Source organism: Podarcis erhardii (genome assembly GCF_964252035.2).
Source record: "Podarcis erhardii genome assembly, chromosome: 4".
NCBI lineage: Eukaryota > Metazoa > Chordata > Lepidosauria > Squamata > Lacertidae > Podarcis > Podarcis erhardii.
The window spans coordinates 65,973,994-65,990,523 of NC_138508.1; the positions used below are offsets into that span (position 1 = coordinate 65,973,994).

The 16,530-nt window shown below is 40.2% G+C and overlaps 2 protein-coding genes across 9 annotated transcripts in view; one reads left to right on the top strand and one right to left on the bottom strand.

Moving 5' to 3' along the window:
* LOC309340386 (uncharacterized protein) overlaps window positions 1-16,530 on the top strand; it is a 280,887-nt gene that overhangs the window by 235,921 nt on the left and 28,436 nt on the right. The gene's annotated exons all lie outside the window — the stretch shown is intronic.
* PHEX (phosphate regulating endopeptidase X-linked) overlaps window positions 1-16,530 on the bottom strand; it is a gene marked incomplete at its 5' end in the record, with an annotated part of 103,752 nt that overhangs the window by 7,230 nt on the left and 79,992 nt on the right. For all 6 annotated transcript variants that reach the window (XM_081859068.1, XM_081859065.1, XM_081859069.1 and 3 more), the window contains 4 exons: window positions 118-248; window positions 1,090-1,157; window positions 3,972-4,026; window positions 13,040-13,098. In XM_081859068.1, coding sequence (XP_081715194.1) covers window positions 118-248; window positions 1,090-1,157; window positions 3,972-4,026; window positions 13,040-13,098 — 313 coding nt within the window. The remainder of the gene's footprint in view (window positions 1-117; window positions 249-1,089; window positions 1,158-3,971; window positions 4,027-13,039; window positions 13,099-16,530) is intronic.

Below are 16,530 nucleotides of genomic sequence, written 5' to 3' on the forward strand. Positions count from 1 at the left end.
TAATAATTTTCAAAATAATTAAACTCTACTCCATAGCTTTGTCCCCATAGCTAACTGGTTTCCATGATATTGTAAAAGATAGTATATATTATCATCCATCACTGCTCTTGCACTTACATTCAAGCCCGCTTTCTTCCAATAATAGTTGTTGTACTGATTGACCATACATTTTGTTTTCTCTTTAAATTGCTCTTCAGAGTCCAAAGACCACCAGGGATCCAAATTTCCATTTTTGTCATATTTGCGGCCTGCAATTTTTGTTTTTCAGAAAGGAATTTTTTTTATACAATTAATGTGAACATGAGGATTGAGCAAATAAAACTACACACATTTCTTAAACCACCCCGCAAACGTTTGCTTATATGAATCTACTCTTCTAGAGACTGCTAAAACTACCCATTTCTTGCTCTTGTGGACATTTCCCCACAGGGGAGAGTATAACATCATTATGAGTTACATTCACTTAAAAGACTCCATCTAAGGAAGAAATTTGGGGTACTCAGTGCTTCTTTGGCAAAAAATAAAATAAATGAGGTGTCATTGGTATCAGCATAAAATGTCTGCCATGGGCAGCAAAAAGAAAGAGGTACTCTGTATCACTTGAGTACTGTCACAGACACAAAAAAGCATTGGACATATTCTTCCCAATTTGCATTATAAAGCATTTTATTCTCTCCCCCCCCCCCCCGGCTTCTTCAGAGAATCTACAAAAAAACTTCAGAAGTTTTCAAGCTTTCTCCAAAAAAAAAAAAAAATATTAAAAAGGGGAGATTGCCCTCAGCCTTCCCTGACAAAGTTACCCTTTGAAGGGGCTTGACAACTGATGGCAGTGACAGCTTAGCAAGGTCTCCTTGCACCACCATACAATCCTCACGATACATTTGAAACATAACTTCTCCCAAAGAATCCTGGGGACTACAGTTTCCCCCTGTTACAGAGTTACTAACGCCAGCCTCTTTAACAATATACAGTACCCAGGATCCTCTGTGGTACATCATGTACATTGGATGTGCTTTAAATGTATGTCAGTGGATCTGTCAGTACTTATCTTTTCTAGTCAATAAATAAGCCATCTGTTTGAGTACTCACCATTATTATCAAATCCATGCGTAAACTCATGCCCAACAATTACTCCAATGGCACCGTAGCTTAAAGACCTGTAGAAGAAAGGAGAGCTTTCCTGCGATACGTACACACTCACATAAATTTCGTAAGACTGTGCAACAGAATGCAGTTATTTGGGCATCAAGAATTTAAAAACAAAGGCATTTTGTCCAAAAGACAGAGGGAAAGAGAAAAAGAAAAATGCTGTTTAATGCAGGGGTGGTGAACATTTTTAAAGGCCAAGGAGTACATTCCTTCATGGAGAACATTTCAGGGGGGCTGCGTGCCAGAGGCAGAAGTGAGCAGAGCAACAGGTGCAACTCTTGATACAGTAGGCTACATTCCTGCTATGCAGAAGTCAGAGATTTTCTATACACAGAAACCCAAACATTCCTCCATGCAGGCAAGCAAGGGCATTTTCACAGTTCTAGGACACATTTTAGCCAGATAATCATTTATAAACGCACAAATTATTTATAGTCTAGCCAACCAATAAAAATATGTTGGTTGTGCCTAATGAGTGCTTTTGTATTGATTTGTTTGTTATTCTTGCTTATTTCTAAGGTACTGACCACAGCTAGTCCTCTGTATGTAACACTAAAAACAAACAAAACAATAGAGGCCTTGCCCTCTGGTTTACAACTTAGTCTAGATACACAAAGGGGAAGAAGAGAGAAGTAGAAAGGGAGGTGTTCAAGATCAGTGAAATGCCAGTGCTAAGAGATGAGTTTCTATCAGTGTTTAAATACACCAACGGTAGAAGCCAGATGGATGCCATGAGATAAAAAATTGCAATGGCAGGTAGCAGCAGGGGAGAATGGATGAAGTCCGGGAACGACAGATATAATTAGGGGGGGGGTATTAAGGGTCAATGTACCAAAGGAGCGATGAAAGAAGCGGGGTGGGGGGGAGCACAGACAGATAAAAGAGCCTAGAGAGATGTAGAAAGAATGAAGTCATTTTGTAGGCAACTCAAGACATTTAAATAGAATACAAGAAGGAAAAAGAAGCTAAGAAATAAAACAGGATTTCTTGGTCCTATGTCTATCTTTAGAAGAGAACAATAGAAATAGTATTTTAATCCAGATTGGCATTTACAAAACAAAATTAATTCAACTGGCTTTTTAATTCAGCTGCTCTACAGAAACTTGAAGCATTTCTTAGTTAGCTGAATAATTAGTTAATAATATACATGAGTTAGTAGGGAAGCTGTGACCCTCTAGATGTCGTTGCACTCAACTCTCAGCATACTCAGCCAGCATGGCCAATGGTCCAGGAAAATCAGAGTTGTAGTCCAACACCACCTAGAAAACCACAAGTCCCCCACCCAAATATACAGACATTGTTTTAGAAGAGGAGGCTGAGATTTCAAAATCATCTCTTACAAGATTTCACAATCCAAAACACGCCTTCTGAGTAATGTCTAAAACCTGAAATCTGGTTTCATTTTAACCCTACTTTTTTCTTTTGTTATGCCCTCCATGAAACATAGCTGGCATGTAATAAAATGCTTCATACTGATATGTTGTTTTTTTCCTATCAGTGCAAAATTCCATTATAGGCCTGAGGTTAAAATTATACATTCTGTGACAAGTTTATTATTTTATATTGCATTGTAGACAGGTGTGGCATAAGATATGGAATACAATCTTAAGAGTTAGACTGTTCCGGTTTTGATAATATCAAGCGGTGTGCCTGGAATATAAAACCAACCCAGATCTCAGCATCTTTCATTGTGACTGAGAAATATTGGAACAACGGCACAATACCCACTGCATGATCTATATGAGAAATGCCGTTGTGCTCATGTCCTGCTTGTGGGTTTCACATGGATCCTGGACTTGGGCAGTGTACACACCAACCCATTAGTAGTAGAACAATGGAGTTTTTCCTCAGTCTAGAATCGCTAATGCTTTTCCTCAAAATGATGTTCTCAATCCAGATTGATTCTAGATCCTGCTGTCCACAAGAGAGGGTGTGGTTATTTGTAAGTGATGATTGCCATCTAAGTAAACACCCACCAACAACATAACTGGGTATATGTGGGTGAATCTTCCATTACTGGGACCACCTACATCTGTTTTCAAATGGACAGATTGCTGTGTAACGCACAATGAATCTGTAAGAGCTTTTTTTTCCAGAATGAAACGGGTTTCTCAATAAGGGCTTTTCAGTGGCAAAAAAAGAATCAAGAGATCTCGACTGTGTGTGGACTATGTAGCAAAAACAGTCTCCATCTGGGGATAGCTCAGTTGGTAGAGCATGAGTTTGAGCCCCACATTGGGCAAAAGATTCCTGCATTGTAGGAGGTTGTGCTAGATGGTCCCTTCCAACTCTAGAATAATTCCCAGAGGGATTGATTGTAAAACCACCCTGGGAACTGTAGCTTCTGGGAGGAGAATAGGAGTCTCCTAACAACTCTCTGCACCCTTAACAAACCACAGCTCCCAGAATTCTTTGGGGGAAGCCATGACTGTTTAAAGTGGTATCATAGCACTTTAAAAATAATAATGGTGTGAGTGTAGCCTTTATGTGCATAGAAACCCCTGACATTTGCATGGCTGGAATGTAGCTTACTGTACAAAAGTAAGAGTCGCTTCCTTTGCTCCTCACACTTTTGCCTCTGGCCTTGCTCACTACTTTCATGTGGCTGGTGAGGGAACATACTCGTCAGGCAGTCATAGATTCTGACCCCTGCAGTACAACAAAAACTATACATATCTCCTGATTTTCCAACTTTCTCAAGAATTTCTACTATCCCGACTTCATTTAGCAACTTATTTGCCAGTTCATTTCCCTTTAGGTTCCTTTTATTTATTTTTCATACCTGTACATGCAGCATTTTAGTTTTAAGACTTTGCTTTTACCTGGGATATTCTTTTCCCCAAAAGAATGGCTTCTGGAGCTCTCCTGCTGGGAATCCTATGATTTAAAAAAAGAGAGAGGCGTAGTAAATTCAGGCCAACTGAGTTCTGAAGCCAGGGCTTTTCTAAGTCTTTTCAGATACTTCCCACTCTTAAGATCAGTGGAGTTAATCAAATGGTTAACATGACCATATATGAATCAGGAACACTGCATTGCTCTTACGAAGGGACCAGATGCCAAGGCCAGGCAGGCAAAATTTTAAACACATTTAATAAAAGCATTAGCTAAATTTTTAGTTTTTTTCACCCCCTTTTTTGTAAAATGGGTAACAGTTTTTTCTTAAAAAAACAACATCCTTAAATGAGTGAGTTTTGTAGTAACACAGAGAAGCAGTGGTGGCACCATTATATCTTGTAACTGTTTTTCCTTCAAAACAAAAATTAAGCCTCCTTTTTGAAGAGTGATCACGTAATGTATAGTCTGCTCCTGATATAAAGAGCTTGCAGTTGCTGATTAAAAGGAATATTGAACTCTTCTAATCTCCCACCTGTCAAAGACAGCAAACTAATTGATCGATTAAATATATTTATATACTACCCTTCATCAGTTTACAGAATGGAAGTATCAATAAGCAATAGAACCGTGCAACAAAAGCAACCTGCAGATAAAAACAGAGCCATCAGCAAGCTTTTAAAATGCGTAAAAGACTTCAAAGCCCCAGACATGTTATGTTAACCCTTTAAGAAAAATCACAACTGCTCAGAGTGTTCTCATCCCCTTCGGATGTCAGAGGATGGGGCTTAAAGCCACTTCTGGACCTAAGAATAATCATTCCTATAATCTGCTTTCTTTTGTATATTTGCTGCTTCTTTTCCAACTATGCAATTTCCCCCTGTTTCATCCACCCTCCTCTCGTCTTCCTGCTCCATCTTTCTCTGTTGTTTATATAGAGCAGGAACAATCCTTCCCATCCTTTTCTTCTCCTGGACTCCTTCCAGCCAGTTATCATGAGCAGGAAGCCAAACTGCTTTGTCGCTCTCAGATGCATCACAGCTTCCACAGTTGAAGGTAGCCAGGCATTCCCACCTATCATCTCTCAGGAAAGGAAATAGGCAAATACTTCTGCTTTAGGTGACACCTGAGGCAGTTCTCCTTGGTGGTTAGCTTTAAAGGGCAGCAGACTAAAGAGCAGAGGAAACTGAGTTACGGGTGTCCTAATAAGTAATCAAATGGCAGCAGAGAGCATAACCTAAACAGTCTCTACTTGCCATACCTGGTTCTGTATTACAGGCTTTCAATGTCATGTCATATTATATGCATCCATGGAAGGATTCTACATAATTTGACTTCACATTTAGTTCAATAAAGGTATTGCTTTGGTTTCATCTTCTCTCTATTTTTTTATTTATTGCTGCTAATACACCAGAAAAAAATCAATTGAAACAAAACACCATGCTACAAGTGTTCCAGACAATGATTCACTTGCCTAAATGGGTTAGACGGTGGGCATTGCACATCCACAAACAGTTTGCGAAGTGCCCCTGTGATTGCTTCATCGTGTTCTTAACTTTCAGGTCAATAGATTTCTTAGACTTCTGGATTGAGTGTGAACTGGGCACATGAAGAGGAAATCGTATGACTGCTTTTCCATATGCCAAACTCTGTACAGACCCTGTTAAGAAGTCTGCAGGATCTCATATTACTTGGCTTTTGCTTTCAGCAAATGTTAGCAGAGGAAACCCATGCCTTAAAAGTACTCTCTTTAAGGGATAGAACAAAAACACCCCCTATAACTTGCAGTCTACAGCTTACAGGGGTTAGCAAACTTTTTCAGGAGGGGGCTGGTCCACTGTCCCTCAGACCTTGTGGGGGGCCGGATTATACTTTGAAAAGAAAGAAAATGAACTAATTCCCCACAAATAACCCAGAGGTGCATTTTAAATAAAAGCACACATTCTACTCATGTAAAAACATGCTGATTCCCAGACCATCTGCGGGCCGGATTTGGAAGGCGATTGGGCCAGATCCGGCCCCCAGGCCTTGATTTGCCTACCCATGGCTTAGGGCTAAGAGTTAGCATTGTTAGAGATGATTGTTTCAATGCACACATATTTGCTTTTCAAAGAGCCCAGCTAACCTTGCCTCCATAATCCCCTTAAGAGAAAAAATCCTCACCAGCAAGCGATTCATTTATTAAGCTGATGGAGCCATTTCTAAAAATTGATGGAATATCCTCCTATTGGGACGGGAGGCTTTCAGCACTTTCCTTACAGCATCATTTCAAGGGATACACTAAATGTAACTCATGTCGAGTGAAGCAACAAGCAGCATGTTCCTTTGGCCTGCCCATCTGCTATCTGCCGGCTGTTGTTCCCCTGCTGCCTTTGCCACCTGTTTTGGCACTGATGTATGAGACAGGCAAATTGCAGAAACTTATATTCTGGGGATCACAGTATCTCTAATGGTCTATGGTTGTTTGGAACTTGTCAAATAAGCTGATTTCTATGCTGTAAAAACAATTTAATTATACTAGTGTGGAGAGCAAGGCTTCCTTGATTTATTTATTTTTAAATCATAGCCTATCTGGAGGTGTGAATTTTTATTTCTGCCATGTGTGCTGTTCAGTATCTCAGCTTCATAGCACACAACCATTCTAACTAAATACATATTTTTTACCCAGTAGAATAACTATATATATATTAAGGTCTAGGCAGTGTGGGTTTCATTTTAAGGAGTTTTCTCTCACAGCTCTGTGGAGGATTTTTAGAGAGTGTCGCCATCACATCATCTGTTAGTAAGCTAAGGATCCATAATTGCTGTTTTGATGTTGGACTTCCAATATTATTATTATTATTTATTAAATTTATATGCCACCCTTCATCCAAAGAGTACGGAGTGGTTTATAGTATGAAAACACAAAGTACATAATATGCAATATCTAGGGCAGCATGAGATGGAGTTTGGAGGCATCCCCTTCAATCCATTCTGAAAACTGCCTGGAGTAAACCCACTTTTACACAACCAGGATCTCAGTTACAACTGGAAAATCATAACCCACATTTTTATATTATTATTAATCATCATAATCATTTATAAAGTGTCATTTGGGAAAGAGCCAGGGCAGTGGGGGCAAGCTGATAAGCACAAACCATGCCAGAAACTGTGAGCTCTGCATTGCACATCATGCATGCTCTGCTGATTTTTTCCATTAAAAATCTTCTCTTTTTTTGCTAATTAGTGACTATTTTTCAGCAAAGCTACATGTTAGATGTTTTCCGCAGAGTCTGTGCTTCCCACCAGTAAGCGTCTGAATGTTGCCTCTGCACACTCTGTTGATTTCATTAATAGTAAATAGATTACTCCATTATGGAAAGGTACCGTTTAAAAATGGAAAGAGCATATAGTAAAATGTACCTTAATGCTTTCTTGAAGTGCTGTATAGGTACATGCAGACATGTATCCACACCTACAGCTCAGCTGGTTCACAAATCAAATCCTGAGATTCATTTCTTGTAATAGGTCTTCAAATGTCATTTAACTGTTTAGAGTAGCCAAATTAATTTTGACTTAAGTGAAATTAGTTGGGTGATCTAATGAAGGTTGCATTTAAGATTGATTAGTTCATTGATTACTTGGCTAATCAAACTCATTAAACTTTAATTTTGCTTAAATGTCTACCAACGAAATAACATGCCCTATATCTTGTGAAAACAATCCATCAAACATAATTAGCAATAGTACATTTTGAAAAATAAATGCATTAATGAATATTAACATTAGCAGATATTAAGTGAATATAAAAGTTACAAACCAAGAGCTGAAGTTTAACCAACTGATTATGGAGGGGAAGATCAATAATGCCCTTGTGAATTTGGTTGGTAATTAAAAGCAAAAAAAAAAAAAAGTGGAATGAAGAAACCTGAATTCTTATGAGACATGTATATCTTTAAATCAGGGTTCAGGTACCTGTGGTACTCCAGATGTTATTGGATTCCAACTCCCATCAGACATCTGATGTAATATATGGTGCAATATGGTCACCTGCAGCTTCTTGCCCAGCCTCCAAGGAAGACTTATGTAGATTACATTACAGTAATCCCCTGCTGAAGTTACCAGTGCATGGATCCCTGTGGTAAGCCTATCCCTGTCCAGGAATGGCCATACCTAGCATACCAGCCATAGCTGGGGCAGGGGGCGAAGCAGTTCATATCATGGAGGCCATTTGTGCCTCCATTGCTAGTGCTAGGATGCTAAGAGCACCCTAGACTGCTTACTTGCTCTTTCAGAGGAAATCCAGGAAATCCAGAGAAAGCAAATTCCCTAACATACATGTGCAAGGGTACACAAAATATCTGAGAGAAGTTAGTACTAATGAGGAGAATGAGGAGTGCAAACAGAATCAGAAAAGGAACATATAAGGCAATGATACGAAATAATAATATAAGAACTCAATGAATGGTGTGTTAAAATAGAAATTCTATGGAAACATATTTCTTGTGAAAAACTCCCTATATTAGCATAACTGACTAAATCTCTCTCACACACACAGGATGAAACCTTTACAATTAGTTGGAAATGCCAGGAGGAGGAGCACTACAAAGATCAAGCTCAGAGACAAAAGGATGAGAAATATATACAAAAGAGTAACTTTCAATCTTTAGGAAAATAGGAACAGCTTGAATCTTTTAATTAACAAGCCTGCTTGAACATGTAAATTCCAGAACGGCTCTGCCCATAAGCCATAAGAAAGCTGGTGAGCTGTTTTAAAAGTGCTTTCAAATCAATAAGCTTCTGATTAGCCAGATTATTTATGTACAGGTGGGGGGATCCTGCAGAAAAGTCCAGCAACTATGCGATAATCCCCTCCTTTCTAACTGGGAAGAATGCTGTCATGTACGTCTCTTAATATTTACTTGGCTACCCTTCTAGAACCGCTATGACAAATACTTGCCCAATTTGATATGCACATATTTTAATATAATTTAAATAGGCATTTGTACAAAAAAAATGAGGAGGCATTCAAAACTAATTTTAACCTTTTTAACCTCACTAAAAGAGAAACTGGACCATACTGAGCAATTATTTCACTGTCTCACTAGTTTAGGACAGAAATTCATGCACAATAACTTTGTTTCCCGAAAGTATAAATTCCTGTGAGAGAAAAACATGGGGCAGGGGATCACACCCACAGCATACATTTAAGGCACATGATTTCCCCCAAAGAATCCTGGAAACTGTAGTTTACCTTGCAGAGAGCTACAATTCCCAGCACACTTGACATACTGCAGTTTTCAGGATTCTTTGGAGAAAGCCAGATGCTCTGAATGTGCTTTAAATGTATGGCATGGATATGGAAAGACAGAGGGATTGAGTGAGGTCTTAAGGCAAAATATTTGGGCGTAACCTTCTTCAGCTGTTCTGACCTGAATATCCACATTGAAGCAATTGAAGCCAGAATGTTTTGTTTTAAGACTTTAATATATTTGTTTTATTAGTCAGTATAGTAAATATCTCCTGCCAACCTAGCAGTTCGAAAGCTCAAAGTGCAAGTAGATAAATAGGTACCGCTCCAGCGGGAAGGTAAACGGTGTTTCCATGCGCTGCTCTGGTTCGCCAGAAGTGGCTTAGTCATGCTGACCACGACCCGGAAGCTGTACGCCAGCTCCCTCGGCCAATAAAGCGAGATGAGCGCCGCAACCCCAGAGTCGTCCACGACTGGACCTAATGGTCAGGGGTCCCTTTACCTTTATAGTAAATATATGGTTGTAGTGATTAACTACATCCTTTCAGGGTCTAAAGAAAACTTTGCTTGAAGTGCTTCTTGATGCTCTGAAGACCAGTAATACATAGATGGAAGCCCTATCGCACAATTGTTATATGATATAGATCATGCTTGCGTATATACAAGAGTCGAGCCATACTTTTAGAATATTTTTTAAACAACCAAATGTTTAGGGTTGCCATATTTCAAAAACTAAAATTCCTGACACCTGCAAAAAAATATATGGTTTTTTTAGATTTGGGGGGGGGGAACATGCCCAAATTGTTGATTTAAAAAAATAATAATAAGGTTTTTGAGCTGTTTCTGCTGCTTTTTCCAGCACGTTGCCATACATCTGGGTTTTCCTTGCATTTTACCGCTTTGGCAAAATTCTCCCAACACCATTTTTACACCCGAAAACCAGGACGTCAAATATATATGATGAGGTTTATCTGCCCCAGTCTGTATGTGTACACACCATACACACAAGTTACAAATATATATGGGATAGATATATGTTAAGGAAATGTTTTGCCAAAGCCATTTGGTCACCTGTATGTCAAAACGGCTGGTTATATTCTGTGTTAAGTTTAAACTCCCGGGGGGGGGGGCATGTTGCTGTTAACACATAATTGGTACTACAGGAAGCAGTTGCTCCAACAAGAATAAATCATTTGAATCAACACCCTGTTTCTTCTTCCTTAGAGATTAATAAGAACCTAATAAGAGCCTATCTAGTCCAGCATCTTGTTCTCACAGTGGCCAACAAGATCCTTGTGGGAAACCCATGAGCAGGACCCGAGTACAAAAGCACCCCCCACTTCCCCAGTGTGGTGTAGGGGTTAAGAGTGGTAGACACATAATCTGGTGAACCGGGTCCGCGTCTCTGCTCCTCCACATGCAGCTGCTGGGTGACCTTGGGCTAGTCACACTTTTTTGAAGTCTCTCAGCCCCACTCACCTCACAGAGTGTTTGTTGTGGGGGAGGAAGGGAAAGGGACCCCTGACCATTAGGTCCAGTTGTGACCAACTCTGGGGTTGCGGCGCTCATCTCGCTTTATTGGCCGAGGGAGCTGGCGTTCAGACCCAGGTCATGTGGCCAGCATGACTAAGCCGCTGCTGGAGAACCAGAGCAGTGCACGGAAACACCGTTTACCTTCCTGCCAGAGCAGTACCTATTTATCTACTTGCACTTTGATGTGCTTTCGAACTGCTAGGTTGGCAGGAGCAGGGACCGAGCAACGGGCGCTCACCCCGTCGCGGGGATTCGAACCGCCGAAATTCTGATTGGCAAGTCCTCGGCTCTGTGGTTTAACCCACAGCGCGACCTGCGTCTCTCAGGGTAGTGATAAAGTGGGGTATCAAATTCAAACTCCTCTTCTTCTCTTCTTCCTGCAGTTTCCAGCAACTGGTATGTATAATCATAGCCCTGATGCAAGCGAGCACACAGAAATATGCTGCTTGCGTACCTATATACAGCAATAGACAACTCTAAATAAGTGCAGTTCATGCCACATGGATTTGTTGACTCTTGAAAACAGCAGGTAGCAAGATCTCAAGGTCAAACACTAGCGATACAAAAAGGTCAAGAGGAGAGATGCAAGGCACAACTGCTTGTATGCCCATGACTGATTGGTTACGTTTGACAGGTCTCGGCTTCTTGATGCTGTTAGACACAGCTAGCTGTGAAATCCCAGACCAGGAACCCTGACTCTCCTTTTCATTTTTTTTCCTTTTGGGACAGCTTTGTTTAAGCTGCCAAAGCATGGCATCTCTGGGATCCAGATCATACCAAAATGAAAAAGAACTTAAACAAAATACCAGAGGATTCAGTCATGACTAATCACAGAGACACATTTCATGCTGTGAATCTGCATACAAGCCCTTGTGCTGAAGTTAGCGGGGCAGTCTGTTTTCTCAACCAAAGAAACCAGTAAAATCAGTCTTAAATAACATTAAACAAGTAAAAGTAAAAATGGAGAAATGCCATAATAAAATAAGGTATAGAAAAGGGAGGAAAAACCCCAACTTCAGAATAAAATAATTTCTTTATTGAAACCGAAGTTTGAAGAGTTAATTGTGCATAACAAATTCGGTACTAAATAATACTGCTCAATTCTGCCTAGCTAAAACTTAGAAACTTTGTTAATTGAGCAGCATATAAATACTTTATTTAAAACACCAACAGGAACAATACTGATTTTATGAGCCTGAACAAAATCAGAGAATTTATCAAGCTTAAAGCCACATGGTTTCAATGCCAAACAAGGTGCAATAATAAATGACTAACTACTTCACAGATCCATGCCTTCATGTCTTCTGTCTGTTTCTAGCAACATAATTCCTTTAAGCAGAATTTTATTTTTAAAATAAAAATTAATTTTAAGAAATACACTATCCAGGTATTTGGAAGCTTAGCATGCCTGCATTAAAGGACCTCTCCGTCTGTGATGAAAGTTGGCTTTGTAATCTGCAGCAGCTCCCATAATGCTAACAGCAGCCCGATCCTATGCATGTTTTTTTTCAGAAGCACATAAAGTTGAGCCAGCTTTTTTCAGAAGACTGAGGGTCGTATTCAACACTGCATGCATGATGTTCCACTTCTGAAGTGGGACTTCCCCTTTCTCTTCTCTCCCTGCACACCCCCAATTTTTTCTCGATCCATAGACCCACCCGGAGGAAAGGGCAGGACAAGTGGAAGCTACTGCTCCTTTTCTTGCCCCATTGCTGTTCCCTAATTCAGACAGAAAGGAGTAAGGAGAAAGAGCATCAAGGTATGGGAGTCTGGAATTGGTAGTAGGTCCCCTGATGAGCTATAGACATCAGCAACAGCTGCACCACAATGCTTAACCCCTGATGTTGTTCCTGGAAACACCCAAGGATGTGATGGTGGCTGGTACCCAAAAACCTTAATAAACCTGAAAACCACTTTGCATAATTGGTTTCATGCTGCACTAGCTATGTACTAGCTATGTCTCTATAGGAACTACAGGGTGTGTGCAGGTACCATGTTACTTTCCAAAGCAATAAGCTTCTTCCTGGTGGGACAGAAAGTGTTATGGCATGGGGCCATGTAATCTGCCTACTCTAGTTGGCTCCTGTATGGGGCCATTATGTGATCACTTTGGAGCAACTCCTAAACTGCAGTAGTAATGTATTAATAGGCCCTTAGAGTCACAACGGCACCAGCTAGCAATTGGCACAGGGGTAAGAGAAGATGAGACTTTGATATTTGAGGAAGCAAAGGGGATACCTTTTTTCCCATGTAAGTAATGTGGTTATAATTTTAATCAATGTACATTTTACTCACTGATCTGATTTGTCGATGAACTGTAAAAGGCATTGACAGTAGTTGGACTTGTAAACCACCTGCAGAAATAGTGAGAGCAAGTTAGAGTTGATGGTTTTGTGAACAAGACAAACAAACAAAAATAGTGAACTCTGTAAATTGAGACCAGAATATTTAAAAAATCATCACCACTGCTTTCATGACTTTATGGCTTATGTTCAAAGAGTGGCCGTAGAGCACATTCTTTGCATACAGAAGACCCCAGGTTCAGTTACCTGACATCTCTAGTTAAAAGGACCAGGCAGAAGATGATGGGAAAAACCCCTGCCTGAAGAAACATGGGCAAGTCAGTGTAGAGAATGCTGAGCTACATGGATCCAACGGTCTGGTTCAGTTTAAGGCAGTTTCATCTGGTCATCCATTCCCCCCCTCTCTGTACACACTTGCAGCTGCATGAATATCACATGGACTTGCGCTGCAGACATCACTAACAACAACAGTGCACTGCACTCACATCCTGTATCAGCACAATGTGCAATTAGAACACCCACTCCCTTTGGCACAAAAATCTATTCCTGGTTGTCAGTGTCCCTCCCTGCATGTCTTCTTTCAAATAACTCCTCAAAAAAAGGGTCCCACAGCCTAGCACACTCTCCATTCCTGTGGTCAAACCCTTCATTCTTTATGTTCACCCATGGTAAAAATTGTGCTGAAGCTCAGTCAGAAATGTGTTTTGAATATCAGGACGGAATCCAGGAAGTCCCCTCCTTTCCCTACCTACACACACACACACACAACTTTTTTTCCTTCACAATCCATTTCCCTCGTGGCCTTCTTTGTCCTTCTCTCCCCCTCCTTCTAGCACAACACTGTTCCTGACCAGGCTTCACCATCGCAAGCACTCTGCAGCATCATACTGACTAAGTAACATCTGGGGAAGTGTAGATTTGTTTCTGAATTGGAACATTTAAAATTAAATATGTGCATTAGGAAACCATATTTGAAAGTCCATTTGACGGCACCCTGTCTCTCATGATTGAGAATAAATGCAAATAAATCAATTAACACCAGAATCAATGAATGGGAACGTCTAATAAATCTTCTAAGGGCTAAGCTGCTCAGAAAATTACTTAAGGGCTGTCATAGGCTATGACTTCAGTAACTTTGCTTTTTACTTTCTCTGTAAAGAGAAAAATTAGTCTCTCTCTCTCTTTTTAGCCTGAAAAAAAAAAAATACTTTTAAAACTTGTTTCTGCATTACTGTAGCCAAGGTAGTTTACAACCTATAAAAATATCCAACAAAAATCATCTTGTCATCTATAGCAATTCAAAATATAACTAAAAGCAAATGAGCAAATAAGCAAATAAGCAAAATTCACAATATATGTAATGAAGGCACCAGGCATGCCTCCCTGGGGAGAACATTCCACAGATGGGGAGCCACTGCAGAAAAGGCAGTTCTCATGTTGCTGTACTCCAGACCTGTCACAGAGGAGGCACACGAAGAATGGTCTTAGGTGATGATCACAGGGTCTGGGTCCATTCATATGGGTAGAGGAGGTCCTTGAGATATTGCAGTCCTGATCCATTTAATGCTTTATAGGTCAAAACAAACTCTTTGAATTGGGCCTAGAAACTAACTGGCAGCCAGTGTACTAAGGCTGAGATTGGCTTTATACAATGTCTTGCCCTGGTGAGCAACTTGGCCACTGAATTCAGCACCAGCTGAAGTTTCCGAATTGTCTTTAGAAACAGCCCCACATATAACACAGTGCAGTAATCTAACCTAGATGTTACCAGAGCATAGATGACATATGTTAGGCTATCCCTGTCTAGATAGGGCCACAGCTGAGCCACCAGCCAAAGCTGATAGAAGGCACTCCACGCCACTGAGGCCACCTAAGCCTCAAGAAACAGTTTACTCATTTCTGTATATTTTTGAAAAAGCTGGAAAACTGGAAATTAATGAATTGAAACATCACAGAACACTATCGTATGAATATCTTACATATCCATTATTATCAACTGAAAATAATAATTGTCCTACCAGAATTGAGAAAGAATTGATTTATGTCTCTTACACACAGAGAGAAAATGATAAGATGGCAGATATATATTTTTTGTCAGATAATAGAAGCCAGAAGATGACTGACATCTATGCTGAGGAGTTGGGAGAAAACATTTAGCAGGGTTGACTGCATTCCAATTTCAGAGTCATTTATGGCAGCAGCCAAATAAACTAATTTGAAATGCAGTAGCACAGGCGCTTATAAAGAGGTGCCCTCACACAGGACAAAAATGAATGACTTTTGCAATGACCTGCAGGGAAACATTTGAGACACTGGACATTTTTATTGGAAATTTAAAATGCCATTGCATTTCAAGTTTCTACCATGGTCTCAACCTTTGACACTATCTCTTTTATTCATATCTGCTTCCGCTGTCTCAAAGCTTTCTCTGTTTCTAAGTTCTTGCACAAAGAGATCTACCATTTTTCACCAAGAGACCTCAGATCTGTCCTATGAGTCTTCTTCAAGCGACAAACATTCAGGACACTTTAAGCAAAGTATCAAGTCTTCCAAATGTTTATTGGTTTGCATTTTTTACATTTTTCATTGGTGTAACAAAATATATTTTTCATCCTGAAATATTCATATGTACTATTGGGCAAACAGGCAGGAAGATTCTATTTTATTTTTATTCATTAGATATTTTTATACTCTGCCTTTCCTCCAATCCAGAGCACAAGCAGGCTTCACATCAGTGCTGATTAAACACTAGAGATTGTGGCACCTTGGCTTAGTTAGTATGGTGTGCTTTTTTCCTTTTCTATATTTTATTGGGTTTCAAAGGGGTGTTTTTCTTAAGAATCAGCCTTATCTATGTTTCTGAAACTCACTTTACTTGAAGACCTTAATTTACTTACTTTGCCCTAACCCCTAAGAGCAGGGAATAGCTAACTCGGGCATATCAGGAATGCTAATTGCTCAGACAGGCCCTTAATTCACCACGAGGCCCCTTGTAAAACCATCTGAAAGTTGCCATAGGTCTGTTTCATGCAGACAAACTTTGGCATACATAATCATTCCCATGAAAGAAACAACTTCCACACGTCTACTAGCAGATGAACTGATGCCTGTATTTCACTGCATGGATGTGCTATCCGATTCCATTCCAATCTCCCCATCTGTGCATGCAACAAACTAGGTAGCTTAGAAATTTGTGTGTACATTGTAAACAGATGTTGAAACTGGTGTAGGTAAGGGACAAGGGACTTCAGTCCTGGAAGCTGAATGTGACTCTGCAATGCTCTGTTTCCCAGTTCTCAGGGTATTCCTCATGCCATCTCTCCTTCCCAGTTCACCCGCCCACATCATTCCTACTCTGGGCCCTCCTCACCTGCTTCTGCCTGGCTGGAGTGTGTCCTTGAGTTGTATTTAAGCCTCTTCCTTGCCTGGATGAAGGGATCAAGTGTGTGTAGAATCACTTGGCTTATATGCGGCTGGAATATA